The sequence below is a fragment of the Dicentrarchus labrax genome, unplaced genomic scaffold (genome assembly GCF_905237075.1).
Source record: "Dicentrarchus labrax unplaced genomic scaffold, dlabrax2021, whole genome shotgun sequence".
In the NCBI taxonomy this organism is placed as follows: Eukaryota; Metazoa; Chordata; class Actinopteri; family Moronidae; genus Dicentrarchus; species Dicentrarchus labrax.
The window spans coordinates 1,772,139-1,790,458 of NW_026136705.1; the positions used below are offsets into that span (position 1 = coordinate 1,772,139).

At 42.6% G+C, this 18,320-nt stretch overlaps 1 protein-coding gene across 2 annotated transcripts in view; it reads right to left on the reverse strand.

Annotated features, from left to right (window-relative positions):
• The window catches only part of exoc6b (exocyst complex component 6B), a 97,249-nt gene that overhangs the window by 78,559 nt on the left and 370 nt on the right, over positions 1 to 18,320 (reverse strand). For both annotated transcript variants that reach the window (XM_051400054.1, XM_051400052.1), the window contains exons 2-6: positions 4,688 to 4,853; positions 4,543 to 4,590; positions 4,358 to 4,448; positions 4,161 to 4,206; positions 2,638 to 2,842 (exon numbers count right to left, since the gene is read on the reverse strand). In XM_051400054.1, the coding sequence (XP_051256014.1) occupies positions 2,638 to 2,842; positions 4,161 to 4,206; positions 4,358 to 4,448; positions 4,543 to 4,590; positions 4,688 to 4,853 (556 nt within the window). The remainder of the gene's footprint in view (positions 1 to 2,637; positions 2,843 to 4,160; positions 4,207 to 4,357; positions 4,449 to 4,542; positions 4,591 to 4,687; positions 4,854 to 18,320) is intronic.

Genomic DNA, 18,320 nt, shown 5'->3' on the forward strand with positions numbered 1-18,320 from the left:
GTGTTCCTCTCACTCAAATGAGCGGGAGAGCTTGTTGCTTGCCAGAGGACCTTTATCACTGGTCAACCGGTAACAGCAATGTTTTAGATTAAGAGAGAGAAATGATCCTCTAGTGACATCTAGAGGACAAAATAAATAAATAAATGGACAGCAAAGTCATTAGACCCTCAAATCTTCTTTCTTTCATAACTCTTGAGAGGAAGAAAGGTCAGTTCAGAAAGGCCCGAAATGTAGTATTTCCATTACTGTTGCTTTTTCATCTCAGTTTATTCCCATGTACATATGTCAAGAATACAGATATTTTGATGACCTGCTACTGCTGGGAGCCCAAAATAATGTGACACTGCATAAATTCTCCAAATGGATGGGAAAAATACAGGCCTCAAGGACACTGGTTAAAGAACTCCTCTCAACACTGAATAATATGCACATTATTTTCTTGAATAATCGTTTAATTGCTTGTCAGACCAAGAGACATGATATTCTCACAACTGAGATGCTAGAACTAGAACATTTTTCAAGTATTTTTACTTGAAAATGGGTCATTAAAGAGCACTGACCATTCTAGGATCTGTAAGAGAGATAACAGAGCCCTGAATACATCTGCCTACTACATTCAGAGGCTATTTTATTGTCAGGCACACCTCTCCAGGGCTGGTTAGGAACAGCCAGAATTCAACTAAGTGGTTAAATATTGTTTAGTTACGGTCTATAATAATACACGAGTTGGCTGTGACATTTAAACAATGTTCAGTTGTTACTGAGAGGCCTAAGGTGTGCCAAGACAAACATATTTTCAGTAACAAGCGATGGTACCGGTGTACCTAATAAAGTGGGCACTCTATATTCAGATATAATTGCACTGGCAAAAACTGTAAGTCCTTTGAAAAGCCTAAAGTTCAAAGTGTAACTGTAACTTGTGTGTGTCCACATTTACCTGGAAGAAGCAGTTACAGTGTCTGGAAATCTAGACTATCTTCGAAATAACATAACAAATAATGTCTACATAAATGTCCAGAGAAAACTTGACCTACTGATATTCAAACTTTAAAACTGACTGCTAATGAGAACAACCAGGTTACAGCAAGCTACCATTCCAGGCGCTTCAGGGTTTTTGCCCAACGACAGTGCGACAGGAGGCAAGAAATGTGGGCAGAAAGAGTTGGACAAAGCGCAACTAAAAGGTCCCCGGGGCCAAATCCAAACCAGGGATGTTGTGGTTGTAAGGTATGAGTGTTGGGCCCCAGGCTAATGTGACAATTCAGCACTTGCTGCATTCGCGATTAATAACAGATTTGATTACGACACGACAGACTGCGCAGCCACTTTTTCTCAGAGTCTCCATCCGCTCATCTGTCTGTCGTCAAGCGCTCCTTCCTCATTCCCATCCCACCCCTTCATCCTGCGAGTCCGTGGAACAACATTCCCCAAATAATGGCAGCACACAAATAAACAAGAGGCCTCACTTTGAGCTATGGATACCACAAGAGAACACAAAACACACAAACAGACACACTCATATAGAACTTCCTTGGCCTTGGAAAACAGAAAAACAATTAGGTAAGTGCTGAAAAGCAGGGTCTCTCTGCAAGTGTGTGTGTGTGTGTGTGTGTGTGTGTGTGCATGTTCATCGACAAGCCATGGCGTCTCCTGCAGCGCCTACATGCTTGTTTACTGGCAGTGGAACCACAGAGCGACACACACACACACACACACACACACACACACACACACACACACACACACACACACACACACACACACACACACACACACACACACACACACACACACACACACACACACACACACACACACACACACACAGAGGCTGCTTCTGATTAACAGACAGAGAGAGAGACATGATGGAGAACAAAAAACAATAGTGGTATAAGAGCCAGTAACACTTTGCAGTCCTTATCAGCAAATACACACACACACAAGTCCACTGCGGTTAATACATACAGGTAAATGCAGCAGTTAAGAATTGAAGCAGGTACACACACACACACACACACACACACACACACACACATTATATTAGTTATGTAAAAGAGGACATATTTTGTGATCGTCTGCCTTCAGACCACAAGTAATCTGTGCTGATTGCTTGTCGAGACTGTTGTACGCCGTCACAGCTGTGTGTGAAGAGGATTTGTTCTCTGGGAAATTCTCAGCTCATAGCATCCTCCGCTTCTAACGGCTCACAGCTCGAGTCGCCAGTGTGTTAAAGAAAAGGTAGTGGACTTCTCGCCGTGCTAATGGTGCGGCTCTAGGGACGGCAGTGTTGGTCGGTCCACACTGAAATATTTCTAGTCCAGTCAGAGAGATTGAGGAGAAATGACACAAAATCGAAGTTGTTTTAAAAGACTAAAATATTCGGGTCTGCATTCGCTGCCACTAGCATAACCCATCTAAATCTCTGACCACACTGCCGGTGGAGTTGCATTGTGGGTAATTTGTTTGTATGGGCCAGGTTTTGACAAGTAAGAAGAATATGTGGAATAAAAAAAAAAAAAAAAAAAGACAATATCTCTGTTTCTTCTGTTCAGATATTGACCCTTTTTGTTTTTTAACTGCCCATAATGAAAGTAATTCATGTACAGCTGGAACTGTGTCTGCGTGTGTTTTGTGTACCTGTTTGATGGCCGCCTCTCCTATCTTGTCCGAGTGTTTCCGGATGCTCTCCAGGAAGTCCCTCAGCTGCGTCATGGCCGTGTCCCGGATCTGGGTCCTCAGCTTGGGGATGTTTTCCGCCATGATGGAGCAGAACCGGTACTGACCCGCCCTGGGAAGACACGTGTGCTCCAGCTGCTCCAACGTCCGCAGCGCTGGGTAGTACCTGACGCACAAGAGCACCCGCTTCATTGATCTACTTATTGACTCATACGGGTAATTGATTTCTCATGAACTTAATTCACACGTGTGGTTAGTGTAAAGATCTGATTTTGCCTTGAATTTACTGCTTTACACAGCCAGTGTAACTTTGTAGCGCTGGACGGACGCCAATTAAACCTGTGACTGTCTGGTTAAGGGAGGAGACACTTGCAAAGCTAACACACAAACACACACACACACACACACACACACACACACACAGCAATGAAACAATGTCCTGGCTGTCAGATGTATGACTAAAAGCAAGCAGAAACACACAAAAGATAAACACAAAGCATGAGCGCACACACACACGGAGAGAGAAATAAATACACTCAGATACACCTCAGGGATCTTTGGCAATACAATATCCCCCCCCCACTCCACTGCATCTCTCACACACACACTTTCTCTCTCTAGGAGCAGTCGCTGTTGGCTGACCTCTCCCTGCTCTCTGCGAGCCCGGCAGCCGCAGGACAGAGAGAAGTAGAAAAACACACAAACAAAACGACAAATTTATGACCAACCAGACTTCTGTCTACAGGTCAGGCCAAGGGCAGGGAGGAGAGGGGAGAGGGGAGAGGGGAGGGGAGAGAAAGACACAGAGTGAAGCAATTTATGTTCCTATTCCAGGTGCTGTTGCTCCATCTAGTGGCTGGAAGTTAAGAAACAAGAGTCAAAGTGCATCATTCACTCATCTAGTTAATGTTCAAATGAATATTAAAAGGAGATGCGGTATGGAAAGCACATCGGTATATAATCATCAGACAGCATGGTAACCTGAAACAAACAAGAAAACGTTTGGTTCCTCCCCAAATATAACGACATTTCTTATTAAGCCTGTTGCTTCCTGTCGCTAATAAGATTATTTTTACTGTTTCACTGGAGAAAATAAACACAAGTCAAGAATTTTCCATCAGTCTTTCATGGTTTTCAGCTGATCTTTTTACACTGCTTTGTATAGTGGTTAAGTAACATCCATTCATGTCTTAAAGTAGACCCAGCATTGCCACTTCCTTGTGTGGGTCGAGAGCCAATGCTCCGACTCCCCTTTCCCCACCATTAAATGCCCCTAGGAGCCAGTTTTCATAGCCAAGGTTAAGCACCTCGAGGCCCCCCTCGTTCGCCTGCTGCAGGGCCCTGGTTACCCACATTTGAGTGCTGCAGTGAATCACTTAACGTATCCAAGATTTTTCTATACTCAAACTAAAGTTAAGGTGTTTGAATGCAGGAAAAAGTGAGATGTAAGTTGTAACCCCGAAAAAACTGAATCAGTAACATACCTTTTGAACCTCATCTGCTCCTGTAGTCTGCTGTACATCTCCAGGACTGGGGAAAGCAAAGAGGGATGAAGCAAAAGAACAAGGAAGACCTTTTAGGACTGCTCGGGGTATAAAAAAAACATGCCGTAGAAAAGGTTTTTGGAACTGTTTTGTTGTCTTTGTTGCTGCTGTGAAACTAGATCTAACTTTTGTGTTACCTGGTAGGCAGTGTGTCAGTTTGTCTATGGTGGTAGCGATGTTTCTCTGCTGCACTCGACACTGTTGCAGCTCCTCCATAGAGCTGGTGAGCTGAAAGAGGAGGAGAAAGAGGAGGTTAGTTGGTAAGACTCCAGAAACAGGTCCTAAATAGAGAACATTGCTATCTGTGAACCTGTGAGCTTACCTCTTTGCCATCATCCTGAAGACGCCTGTTGGTGTCGGTCACCTGACTCTGAGAGAGAACAAACAACAAACGGGTGAGAGGAGAGTATCAAGAATTAAAGTCTTTGCTAGGCGTTCCTCTCCATCCTCCCCGTCCCTCTGCTTACCTTCAGTTTCTGCGCCTCCCCTCGTACTTTGAGCAGCTCTGTGATGGAGTCCACGAACCCCTGGAAGTGATGGTTACACATCTTCTCGATCTCTCGGTCGTGGTTCCTGATCCGCGCGTCCAGCTTCTCCATGAAGAGGCCATGTTCCTGGCCGTCGTACACCGACCTGGAGAAAGAGAAAGAGAAGACAGCGGGTAAGATATTTACATTCTTTTTAACTCCTTCCGAAGTCTGAGATCACTTTTGATCTTTTTATTTTACCCCTAAAACCTGGATTTTTTTCCCCATTTTTGTTTAGTTTCTTCTCAATATTTTGACCTCAAGCAATGAATGAATGAATATTTTACATTTTTAAAAACAACTACGATGCTTCACTAAATTACATGACCTCAAGACTTCAATGTAGCATCAGCTGCTACATTAAAATCCACTTATCTGTATGCATTACAAGCACTGGAGAACTGAAACATCTCCAAAAGACATGACAGACAACGTAAGGAGAGAGTGAAGAGGCGGAGGAGAAAAAACGAGGAGGACTAACTTGAAGAGGAGTTTCTTACATTCTCAGTAACGCTGTACATTCATGGTTCACCCACTAAAGAGGAAAGGAGGAGGAAGAACAGGAGAGAGGTGTGGTGGGGCGTCCAGCCGGGGAATGGGTGCACGTACAGACCTTGTCCACCAGGGGGCGTTATTGCAACGCTCTTCAGCACCACACTTCCATACATTCACAGCTGGGAGCTGCTACCGACCCAGCAGTGAGTGCACTGGGGTAGTTTCCAGATCAATGCCTTGCTTGAGGGCATCAGTAAGTGGTGTGCGAAGGGAAAATCTTTCCCCAGCTCTATTCTACATGTACTATTTTATATTTAATAATACATGGTACATAAGTGTACACAGTACTGGTTAATGGACTACGGAGCACTTAAAGTTACAACACTTGTCACATCCGTCACATCCATCCATCCATCCATCCACCCACACACACACACACACACACACACCACACACACACACACACACACACACACACACACACACACACACACACACACACACACACACACACACACACACACAAAGACCCACACACCTAACCACATAGTTTTTAACTTTTGACTGAATATTAGCCGTGACAAAAACCAGCTATTACTCCGATTAATCTCAAGCCAAAAATGCCAAAACTTCTACGGCTGCAGCTTCTCATCGATAACTTTTATGTCGGTCGAACAAAACAAACTATTTAAAAAGGTGTCATCCTGGGCTGTGGGAAACTGTGAGGGCCATTTCTGACATTTTACAGACCAAAGGATTAATCAATGAATTATCGATTTGATGACTGATTTCACAACCATCAACAACTGGTTGTTTTTATTTATGTTTTTTGAAGGTTTTGAGCATCTCCTTCATTCTTCCTTTGTGCATTACATTGTGGAGCAGTTCATTCAAGCTTTAGGTATACATTCTGGCTTTTTTTCTTTTCTGCTGTGAATATCTACATACTCTGATCAGGTTTACGTGATGTGGTATCAAACTGGGACACAGCTAAAGAGTACGTCATTTAGTCTCATTTCTAATTTGCAAATAATTTAGAGAAATCTGAACCAGCCACTGTCCGGTTGGGAAGGTTCTGTTTAGTGTTCAGGCTTCCAACAAGCATTAGGGAAACAAAACAACACTCAGGGTGAGAGGCTTCATCAGGACGTTTCCTGCCTACAGGCAATCCACCAAAGTGCTGCTTCAACCTGACTAAAAGCCGAGTTAAAAAAAAAAAAACACACTGAGGGAAAGTGTTGCTGAGAGGGAGACGAGGACAGACGAGCGTTGTTAGGATGCTGTTCATTTAAATGTAATCTCTACTTTTCACAATAGTATTCCAGTGAAGACACGTGTATGGCCTTTTTTTTTTTATTATTATTTGATCTAACAGCTATTAGGGCTGCAACTAACCATTATTTCCTCAATCAATTCAAATCAGTCGGTCTGTGAAATGTCTTTAAATGCATTGTTTAGTCCGACCGACACTCCAATACTCAAAAGTGTCCCGTTTATTGTCAGGGAACCAGCAAAACCAGGATTCTTGCTTTAAAAAAAAGAAATAATTTTCGAATTGTTGAAGCTCTAAAATATAAAATATGTTTTATTTATTTGTCATTTATTATTAACAATGAATATGACCCTTATTCCTTTTTAATGTTGGCTTACTTTTGACATGTTTGTCTGGATTAACAGCAATATGACCCCACCAGTCCCAAAAAAAGGACCGTGAGCTAATCGGTTGGTTTAATGTCCGGTTGGATGTCACTGGTGGCTGTATTAGCCACTTCAGTTTAATTACGAGGGATTCAGACTATTTAATTAAAAACTTAAGATGGGAGTGAATTTTGGTAAAATCAGTAATCCGGGTCCCTCCCTACTTGTGAGCGGCTCTGGGAGTAAACTAGCTTCAGTTGGCGAGGTTTTAACTCAAGTTAGACGTCGGTTTAAACCTACAGTTCGACGTTTAAGCTGGTTCATTTATCACAGGATCAGGTTTACCTAATGGAGATGATTCGATGCTAAATTCACACACAACACACGGTGCTAATCTTCACAAAGTCAAATGTGTCTCTGTAGCCTTAAAAAAATAAAAACTGTATTGTCTGGGACGTCTGCCTGTTGGTTAAAATACCACGAAGAGCCCCCGAGATACCACAAAACGGAATTTCCGAGTTTCAACGAAATGCGTCTCCTTCCAAATAATTCATGAAACTGCTCTCCTGAGCACACAGATGTAGAAAAATAACATGAGAGGATTTCTTTGTATGAGCCTTCTGTGTAATAGTGATCACAGTTCTTCCTGTGTTCTTTCCCTTCCAAAAACAGCACACACACACACACACACACACACACCTGAACGCCCCCCCCACCCTTCCTCCTGTTGACCAGGAAATGCCCGACTTGTACAATAGACAGCAGGTCTGACGCCACAGAGAGCTTTCTTTAGACACAGCCACAGTGTGCGCTGACATCAAGCAAATACATTCACAGAAACAACAAATACTATAAAATGAGCATAATGAACTACAACAATGTGTGTGTGTGTGTGTGTGTTCACCGAGGTCCACGGTCCGTACACACACCGCTGCCCTCGACAAACACTGGCTGATGACATAAACATAGAAATGACATCATAAATAGAGTCAGTGAATGAGGACGTATGAACAACAGAGATCTTATTATACTGTTTGTATAGATGAGATGAGAGGGAGTCACATCCTGATCGATGAGTCAGCTGTTTTTAAGTAGATCCTAACTACGGCTGATCATCCGGATTAGTTTCCTCAATACGCAAACCATAATTACATTACATCATACAGTGGGGACAGTAATGGTTACTTCATTCTCCTGTGAAGTCTCCAAACAATAGCTGGTTTCCCCTGACAAGTTGAGTGAGCATGTGTGTAAGCAGCGACCGGTCCCGCAGCGCCTGGTACCGTCTGCCGCCGAGAGGAGACGAGCTCCTCTGTACATGTCTGTGTCTAACCGCTGCTGTGTATGTCCTGTATATATAGAACAGGATGGAGGAAATAAATCAGCTGTGTCCGGAGTTTAATCTGAGAGCTCACCGGATGATTCGAAGGGAGAAACAAAAACTATCTGCTACAGAAAATGATTGATTTCCTCTTATTGGGTGTGCTTTTTCTTGTGAAATACATTATACGTTCGCAGTTTAACGTGTCCGTCTCATGGCTGTATAACCCCCCCCCCCCCCGGTCACTGTTGGATGTTACAGAACAGGAAGCAGGTTTGGCTATCGAATAACATTAAGTGATGAAACCGATGTCATGTATCAGCACTTTCACCGTAAGAAGAGGTGGAGATGGCAAAATATGTTTTAAAGTGGATCGGTGGCGCAGCGTGAGAGACACGAAAACTCACTTCTTCCTTCCTGTAAACGTTTTTGTAACCGTTCTCTTTCTCTCTAATGCTTGCTGGCATTAATTAACATGAGTCACATGTGCCTGGATGACAAAACTACAGTTACAAAGGCGGATGAAGCTAGCAATGTTTCGTATTTCATGTCTGAAGACTAAAAAAGTCCTCAAACTAGGGGGAACATACTGGATACTTTCACCTCTTCAGGCCTCTAAATGTCCTTATAATGAGACACATTCAGGAAAGCCATAACCTGTGAGGAGGGGTCAGTGCAGATGAAACTAGCAGTTTGGCCAAATTCTGCATATTTACAATTAATCCCTGTACATTGTCCATTATTAGTAAGTTAATAGAGTAAATAAGTAGTTGCGTTAGATGCCGAAAGAAGGCTGGAAGGACGGATTTGTGGGAATAATACTTTGAAACCAAAGGGGCACTGACACGGAGAAGTTCATGAAAGCTGCTCTCAGTTATGACATCATTGTTAACAGCTGCCTCTGTCTGTGTGTGTGTGTGTGTGTGTGTGTGTGTGTGTGTGTGTGTGTGTGTGTGTGTGTGTGTGTGTGTGTGTGTGTGTGTGTGTGTGTGTGTGTGTGTGTGTGTGTTCCAACCGAGGACCTTTGGGGACCAGTTGCTGGCGGCCCGACAGCTGGTTAATAAGGATATTACTTAAGACGAGCACACCAACCCCCGAGTGTGTATGAACTGGTGTGTGCGGACTGATGACTCAGCGGGGTGTGTGTGTGTGTGTGTGTGTGTGTGTGTGTGTGTGTGTGTGTGTGTGTGGGCTGTAACAAGCTTGTGGTAAGTTACTCCCTCCTTTCTCTCACTAGTGCAACCCTTCAGAACCACTCAGGTCGTGTTTTTAATGTGAGAATATTCCACCCAGAGCTTTGCAACAGGCTGCAATCGGAGGACAGAGGACAGAGGATGAAGAAACTCATAAACCGTCTTTCGATTAAAAAGTGCCAACTCGACACGCACCAACAGAAGCAGGCCGTGACTCACACGGCAAGACCTTCAAACCACAAGCAGTCGTCACTTACTGCAGAGCATTCAGCACCTCTGAGGAAGACCATGGGATGATTGAAGTTGGACCTTGTGTTGAGAATGTTTTTTGTCTGACTCAATGGGAAGAGTATAGCTGACTAACATTCAATACCAGAGCTCACACAATGCTTCAAACACCTCCAAGACCTTCTGTCGTTACCTGACTCAGAAACACAAATGTTCTACTAAAACCCTGAAAGAAATCAAACTTCTCAAATGTTAACATCGACAGTGCAAGGACTTTACCTACAGTCTAAAATCAGCAGGATGTTGATTTAAATCAGGAACTACCTGAACAAGGAAATATTTATTCAAAATGATGAATCTGACCACATATTTGACGCCTTAATCAAACATGACTAAGAGTCTACGCCCACTCCAGCAGCTCTGTGACAGAAATGTTACCATTTTCACCATCTTAGTTTAGTCTTTTAACAGCATAAAACACAAAACTACAGTAGAGCCTTTATGGGAATGTCAGTTTTGTAGGTATTTGGTCATAAAGCAAAGACCTGATCACCAAACTGATTCCAATTCAGAGGTAAGATACGTGTACCAAATTCTGTGTCAACCAATCCAATTCAGTAGTTGTTAAGACAACTAAAAACCAAAATGTCAACCTCATGGTGGCGCTACAGGAAAAGTCAGAGCATCACCAAAGTCAGTAGGGTTCATCCAATGGGGACTATGAATGTCTGTACAAAATTTCATGGCAATCCAACAAGTAGTTGTTGAGATATTTCAGTCTGAAACAACCAACCATTGTGTCTATTATTGTCTGATAATACAGCCGGTCAGAGTGCATTATTATGATTACACCACGGCCACAAAGAAAAACTGATTGTGTTGTGTTCATTCGTTATCAGTGCCATCTGCATGGTTTGCATACTCTCACCAGTGAACTGATGGCAAAGCTTCAGTGCCGTTGCTACGGTTACCTGCAGTTTCATATAAACTTGTGTGCACTGATTTAAACTGAGGTTCGGCTGTCCAGCGTAACGTCTGAGTATTTCCATAAGATTCAAATGAAACACCTGCCAACCAATCAGAAACAAGCATTCTCCCTGGCCCGGGCCATGTCGTAGAAAAGCCGCATAATGAGCACACGCATAAAGGTTCCCTGTCATTAATGGCTAAATCTGAGGAAAGTCACCAGCTGCACACTGTTAAACACAGGGTGGAGCTCAACACACACACACACACACACACACAGGGAGCATTTAAAGCCATTGACAGGGGTTCTCCTTGCTTCCCTGCTTGCAGCTGCATAACTGGAGCTGACTGATTAGATTAACCGACGCAACACGCCTTGGAATGAGCTCGAAAGCAGACAAACACAGATAAGAAACGTGAAGGATTGTGACACATGCAACTATTTCTGAAGCAACGCACTTGAGCAACCGGATCAGTCAGAAACAGGCACAAAAAAAAAATCGAAACTCACACAGGGTTCACATTTATTGCAACACCTGATAACAAAAAGCTTGGTATTATAAAACTCCATGGGTGCAAATTACAAGTTTATCTGATATATGGTTTAGTTCACTCGTAAGTTTTCTACAAATTATACATTTTTAATGTTTTATGTTTTTAAGTGTTTGGTTTCAGCTTCTTCAATGTGTTTCGTATCTTTTCTGACACAAACTGAACTAGATAGAGATAGCAACTAAAAAAACTCAACAATTTGTATTTATTTCAGACTTAGTTTCACACAATTTTACACTAACTAAACAATTAATTGAAAAATAATCAATCAACCTTAGGAGATAAAACTATGGCTGGAACTAACAATTATTTTGATTATCGATGAGTCTGTATATTTGTCTCAATAAGTCCAAAACTATGTAAATAATAGTGCCCGTCACAGTTTCTCAGAATCCAGAAAGACGTCTTCATGTTGCTGTTTTTGTGTAACCGACAGCCCAAAACCAAAATATATTCAATTTATTATCATGAGACTAAAAATCTTTCTCAAAACTGGGAAGCAGGAAGAAGGTAATGATTGGAATTTGTACTTAAAAAGATAATAAAAACAATAAAAAAAGTTTCAGTACATGAAGTGAGTGATTATTTTCATTATTGATTAATCTGTCATTTCACAGAGAATTTGGACGTTTCTTTTTTTTAAATTAGTCGATTATTAAAATGGTTGGTAATTAATTTAATAGTTGACAACAAGTGTATTAATTGACCAATTGTTGCAGCTCTACAGACAACCAAACCAAGCTGACATTTGAATTTAAAAGACTAATATACAGTGCATCCTGTGTAACTACATACAGAGGGGCTTTTTGTGTCTCTGTGCAGAGGAATAAGAAACCCACACTGTCTTTTTACTGCTACATTTTCTCGCACTCGTTTTCCATTCTGCAGACGCACCGCTGGGAGAACCGCTCCGTCACGGCTTCAAACGTCTCACGTTTCTCGACAGCATCGCTCTCGTTTTTTTTTTTTTTTTTTAGAGCCACGACTTTTCTGTGGCCATCAGCGTCTCCTGTCCCGTAAACTGCTTTTACGTGAACTGTAATGTGAGCGAGATTTTTCTCGGGATAATTGCTGTTGACTGCAACAAGAACTCATCGACCGTCAAGAAGGAGAGAGAAAGTCACAGAAGAAGAGAGGAAAACAGAGAAACAGCAAGACAGACACAAATCTTATCTGATTATTACCAATCCTCTATATAATAATGGCTGTTTTAAACACGTCAATAAAAGCACAAAGGCATTTAAACTCATCTCCAAACTGCTTCTTGTTTTGGGGGCATGACTGTCTCGTGATGATGTAACTTATATCTGATAGCAACATGACCTGACAGTGAGGCAGAAAAATCACGCACACAGTAACAGAGAGATGTTTGTGTGTTTGTACACGTACAAGAAGTGACATCAGTGCTTTGTTGTCCACATCTCAGGTGAATGATTTAAGATTTACTCGCCGCCATGGCCGAAATGGCAAGAATACGGCCATGTGAAGTGTATCACAATACAAAGGTTGCAATCTTTTTAAATGACATGTTCTGGGCTTTAATTGATAGTAAAGCTTTAGAGTGACAGAAAAGGGGGAAGAGAGACGGGGGACAACGTGCAGGCAAAAGGGGCCACAGGCTGGATTCGAACCTGTGCCGCAGCAGTAAGGACTGAGCCTTGACACGTGGGGGCTATCACGATAAAGAACAGGTAGATTTATTGTGGTGAATTTTCCATTATCTTGAATATCCTCACATGGCTTGACTTGAAAAAGAGGTCTAGCTCGCCAGCGTGCGGTCCTATATTGATTTCCTGATTTAATTTGAACCCGCTTCTTTACGGTCACTCCAAAAAGTTATATCCCCCACAAAACAAAAGTTAATACGGAAAATAGAAAATATCCAAAATATCGCAATTCTTTTGGCCAAGATAATCGTGACATGTAATTGTCATATCGTCCCATGCCAAAGTGCAAGCTCTAGGTTTTCTATTTGCAGCTCATTTCTTCGGTTCTGAATCTACTAAAGCAGAATTTGAAGCGAAAGGGAATCTTTAGCTCAGCAGAAATATTGTCTGAACTTATGTGAGGAGCCATAACCGCAGAAATCTGAATGAACCTTCACCTGTAAAATGTGAGCTGGGATATCAACTATTTACCTCATTCACTGTCTTCTAGGCTTTAACCTTGGGGGGGGCGGGGGGGCATCCTGGCTATACAAATACATTTCAACAACTCCATACAGCGGGACACACAGACAGACAGACAGACAGACAGACAGACAGAAGGACAGACCCAGGCGTTTCCTGTCTTTAGGTGAATGTTTGTAACCTGAGGGAGTCGGGCTGACTGATCCGTCCTCCCTCCGACGGATCTATCCGGAGTTATTCTGCTGTCAGGGAGGAATGCTGAGGCTGGCCTCGACCTGCACACTGCTGCTGCTGCTGCTGCAGGACAACACACACACTTACACACACACACACACACACACACACAAACCACCAGCAGCTCTTACTGCCAACCTGTTTTTAATTGGCCGTTTGAAGAGTCTTGGTCCTGAGAAGGTTACTATAGAGGACGGTTTGGAGGAGCCTGGACAGTGGAATCCTTATGCTCGAAAATATGGCTAAAATATATCAAAATTAAGCAAAATAGTTGTAGTTCTATGAATAATTGCACCCCTATAGTAGTAATATTGTTGCTAATTTGGAAGGCAACATAAAGCAAACGTATATAATCCTTAAAAGTAGTAAAGTATTACCAATAAATCTGCAAATTATTTTCTTGATTAATCGTTTGGTCTACAAAATGTAAGTAATAGTGTAAAATGACAATGATTTCCCAGAGCCTGGGTGATGTCTTAAGCAACCTGTTGTCCAACCAGCAGGCCCAGACCCAAAGGTACACATTTTATAATCAAAGAAGATTTAGAAAACCAGCAAATATTCAGATCTGAGGAGCTGGAACTAGAGAACAATAGGGATAAAAATGACTTCTACAATCAGTTATTATTACCAATTAGTTTTCTGTTGACTGACTAATCGATTAATTGAATCTCTAAAGGAAATAATCTTACAAGAAAATGTTTTTTCAGGCATTTATAAAGTAAAAGACCATAACATTTGCTAATAAGAGCTAAATAAATGCTGGGAAAACTTATTTTTTCTACATTTAAAACAGACATTGAGGTATTTGTTTTCATTTTGATGATTAAAAAGATATATTCCGATCAATCAACAGGGAAAAAACTATTTCAGAAACAGGAAAAACTGACTGATGACGAGCTACCACCGGCCGATATGAAGAACAATCTAGCGACACATAATTCCCAGCTACTAATCAAGGCACCGGAAGTCATTTATTGTTCTGTTGTTTCCCATCGTTCCCTTCACACGCTGACAAACTAACAAAGATAAAGGCAACCAGCAGAGCCATTTCTAGTCCCACAAACACTTTTATCTGCTTAAAATAACAGGACAAAAACATCTAAAGTCAACTTTGGATAATGAGGGATAAAAACAGCACCAGAGGACGGACATTGTCTCTATTAGTCTCATCTGTCATCATCTGATAAATCTGCCTATCAAAATAAAAGAAATCTCCCTTTTAAACTCCCCTCTGGGGTAAATATAGCCCGTGATGTAGCTGACAGCTCCAAACATAGACTGAACTATTATATTGTTTTAAGAGTGCGAGCGGCTGAAGCGGAAAAAACTGGGACTCAGTCAGACAGAACCGGGAAGCTGGAAGAGATGAAACATCACACAGAGAATGATATTCTCGCCGTCTGAGTCAGCCCGCCGTGGCACACGAACGCACACTCGAGAGGAGAATGTGGCAGCCAGAGGTGTCACACAAAGCTGTCAAGTCATGCAGCAGCCGGAGCGGTAAACACTCACTCTCTCTCACACACACACACACACACACACACACACACACACACACACACACACACACACACACACACACACACACACACACACACACACTTACTTCTCTGGGCTCTCCAACCTCCCATCGGGGCACAGTCATTGGCCTGAATAACAAGTTTAATAGGTCTCACTATTTGGAGAAAATGATCAACACAGAAGGGACAATTAGAAGACAAGCCTTATATAGCCCAGTTCCTCTGCTGCATTTCCCAGTACATTCACTACCTACTTCCTCTTTGGACAAGCGGTTCAAAGACAGCGGGCCACGGTCACAGCTTCTAACTGAGAGGAAGAAACTTTAACAGCAATAGAGGTAATTTGTGAACGACATGCAGGCACACAGAGCCAGACTGCGTCCTCTCTGTATTCTGGGAGTCTGGCATACATATAACAGTGCTCTTCTCATGAAAGCTGAGCAGAATCAGGGCTGTGACCCATTTCAGGTCCAAACCCAGCTGAAGTAATGCCGCATCATCACGCTAATGCCATGTGAAAGCACGTAGCCTGGGTACAACCCTACTAGTTAGATGACTTCTTCTGCTTCTCCAAACTTGGGAATTGTGTCCTTTCTCTCCCCCGAAAATTCCGACTCACGACGATTAAAAATCCAAAGTAATGGGAATATTTTCCAGCTGCTGAATGTAAGTGTCTCCATCTTTCAGGCTCTATGATTACAAGAATGAATGAATCCAAGGATGTTATTAGATTGTTGGATTTCAAATTAGTAAGGGGTGCCAACAACAGCGTTCCCACTCTTTTCTACATTTTCCAGGACATTTTCTTGACAATACAGGACACCACTTGCTTACAAACGGTCTAATAAGTTGCAGTTTCTGGCAAACTGACAGTTCAAACCAAGTAGAATTGATTTTATTTTACAGAAAACTCCTCTTCTAGAAAGTTAAAGTGTTCATTGCACGTACAATTAACACCACCGTGCATGTGTTCATCAACCACGGCAACAAGAGATTTGATGCTGTATGCGTGTGGATATGACCCAATGACCCTTTTATGTGTCAGTTTAAACACCAACAGTTAAGTTTTAAACAAAATACGCACAAAAGGTTTGCATTGGTGATCTGAGATATTATTTCCAAGGATATTTGGTCATTTTAATCAATTTCCAAGTGTTTCCATGACTGGAAAACTACTCAAACTACTACATTTCCAGGTTTTCCAGGATGCATGGGAACCCTGGAACAAAGGTTAATGTTATTACTGTAATATTATTACTAGTAGTAGTGAGTTACTGCCTGGCACACACACCATAATGAACAGAGGGGAGGGTGCCTATGTTCCCACAGCCCTATGTTCCCAAATTTCTAAGATTTTTTTCCAGAATTAGGCCCTATGTTCCCAAATTTCTAAGATTTTTTCCAGAATTAGGCCCTATGTTCCCAAATTTCAAAGGTTTTTTTTCCAGAATTAGACCATATGTTCCCAAATTTCTAAGGTTTTTTTTCCAGAATTAGGCCTAATGTTCCCAAATTTCCTTTTTCATAAATTTGTATCCCATTTTATCGCCCTTTCTCCCAATTTCGTAGCCAATTACACCCAACCTAACCCCTAACCCAATGTAGGAACACAAGACCTAATTTTGAAAATGTCCTAGAAATGTGGGAACATAGGTCTCTGGGAACATAGGGCTGTGGGAACATAGGGCTGTGGGAACATAGGGCTGTGGGAACATAGGCTGTGGGAACATGGGCTGTGGGAACAAGAGCTGTGGGACATAGAGCTGTAGAAACATAGAGCTGTGGGAACATAGAGCTGTGGGAACATAGAGCTGTGGGAACATAGAGCTGTGGGAACATAGGGCTGGGGAACATAGAGCTGTGGGAACAAGAGCTGTAGAAACATAGAGCTGGGGAACATAGAGCTGGGGACATAGAGCTGGGGAACATAGAGCTGTAGGAACATAGAGCTGTGGGAACATAGAGCTGGGGAACATAGAGCTGTGGGAACATAGAGCTGTAGAAACATAGAGCTGTGGGAACATAGAGCTGGGGAACATAGAGCTGGGGAACATAGAGCTGGGGAACATAGAGCTGGGGGAACATAGAGCTGGGGGAACATAGAGCTGGGGGAACATAGAGCTGTGGGAACATAGAGCTGTGGGAACATAGGGCTGTGGGAACATAGAGCTGTGGGAACATAGAGCTGTAGAAACATAGAGCTGTGGGAACATAGAGCTGTGGGAACATAGAGCTGTGGGAACATAGAGCTGTGGGAACATAGGGCTGTGGGAACATAGAGCTGTGGGAACATAGAGCTGTAGGAACATAGAGCTGTGGGAACATAGAGCTGTGGGAACATAGAGCTGTGGGAACATAGAGCTGTAGGAACATAGAGCTGTGGGAACATAGAGCTGGGGAACATAGAGCTGTGGGAACATAGAGCTGGGGGAACATAGAGCTGTGGGAACATAGAGCTGTGGGAACATAGAGCTGTGGGAACATAGAGCTGGGGGAACATAGAGCTGGGGGAACATAGAGCTGGGGAACATAGAGCTGGGGGAACATAGAGCTGGAGGAACATAGAGCTGTAGGAACATAGAGCTGTGGGAACATAGAGCTGGGGGAACATAGAGCTGTGGGAACATAGAGCTGTGGGAACATAGAGCTGTGGGAACATAGAGCTGTGGGAACATAGAGCTGTGGGAACATAGAGCTGTGGGAACATAGAGCTGACCCCGAACAGAGAAGTCTGTAAGTGCTGCTTCCACTAAATCACTGAGCAACAGTCTCAGCACTCATAAACATTCAAACACATGATCCAGCATCAACCAGTGGCTTTCTGTGTGAAGGTCTCATTCATTGTGCACACACTCAGATATATATATATATATATATATATATATATATATATAAGTGTCTATACTGGCTGTCTGCTAACCACATAGCCAGGCTCACTGACAATAACTAGCCACCAAAAACTCCTCCAGATATAAAAGCTGACTGTAACTTGAGGGATGAAAACAGAGGAGCTACCAGACAGCTCAGCTACCTAGAAACAAACCTCTGCTGCGGCTGTAAGCTCTGACACCAGTGAGCAGAATGTCAATCAGTTAGCTCAGGTTAGCCGCCGTTAGCCTAAGTTGCTAAAAAAAAAATGCCTGTGGACAAGTTGACCAACTTTTGGCAAAGAAAGCTAAAATAGAAAAAAAAAAGGGGGGGGGCAGTCAGACAGTCGGGACTCACTGTGCAGGTTAAAGCACCAGACCCCCCCCCCCACCAGCTTTCTTTTCCTCCACCTCCTTGTTTTGCTAA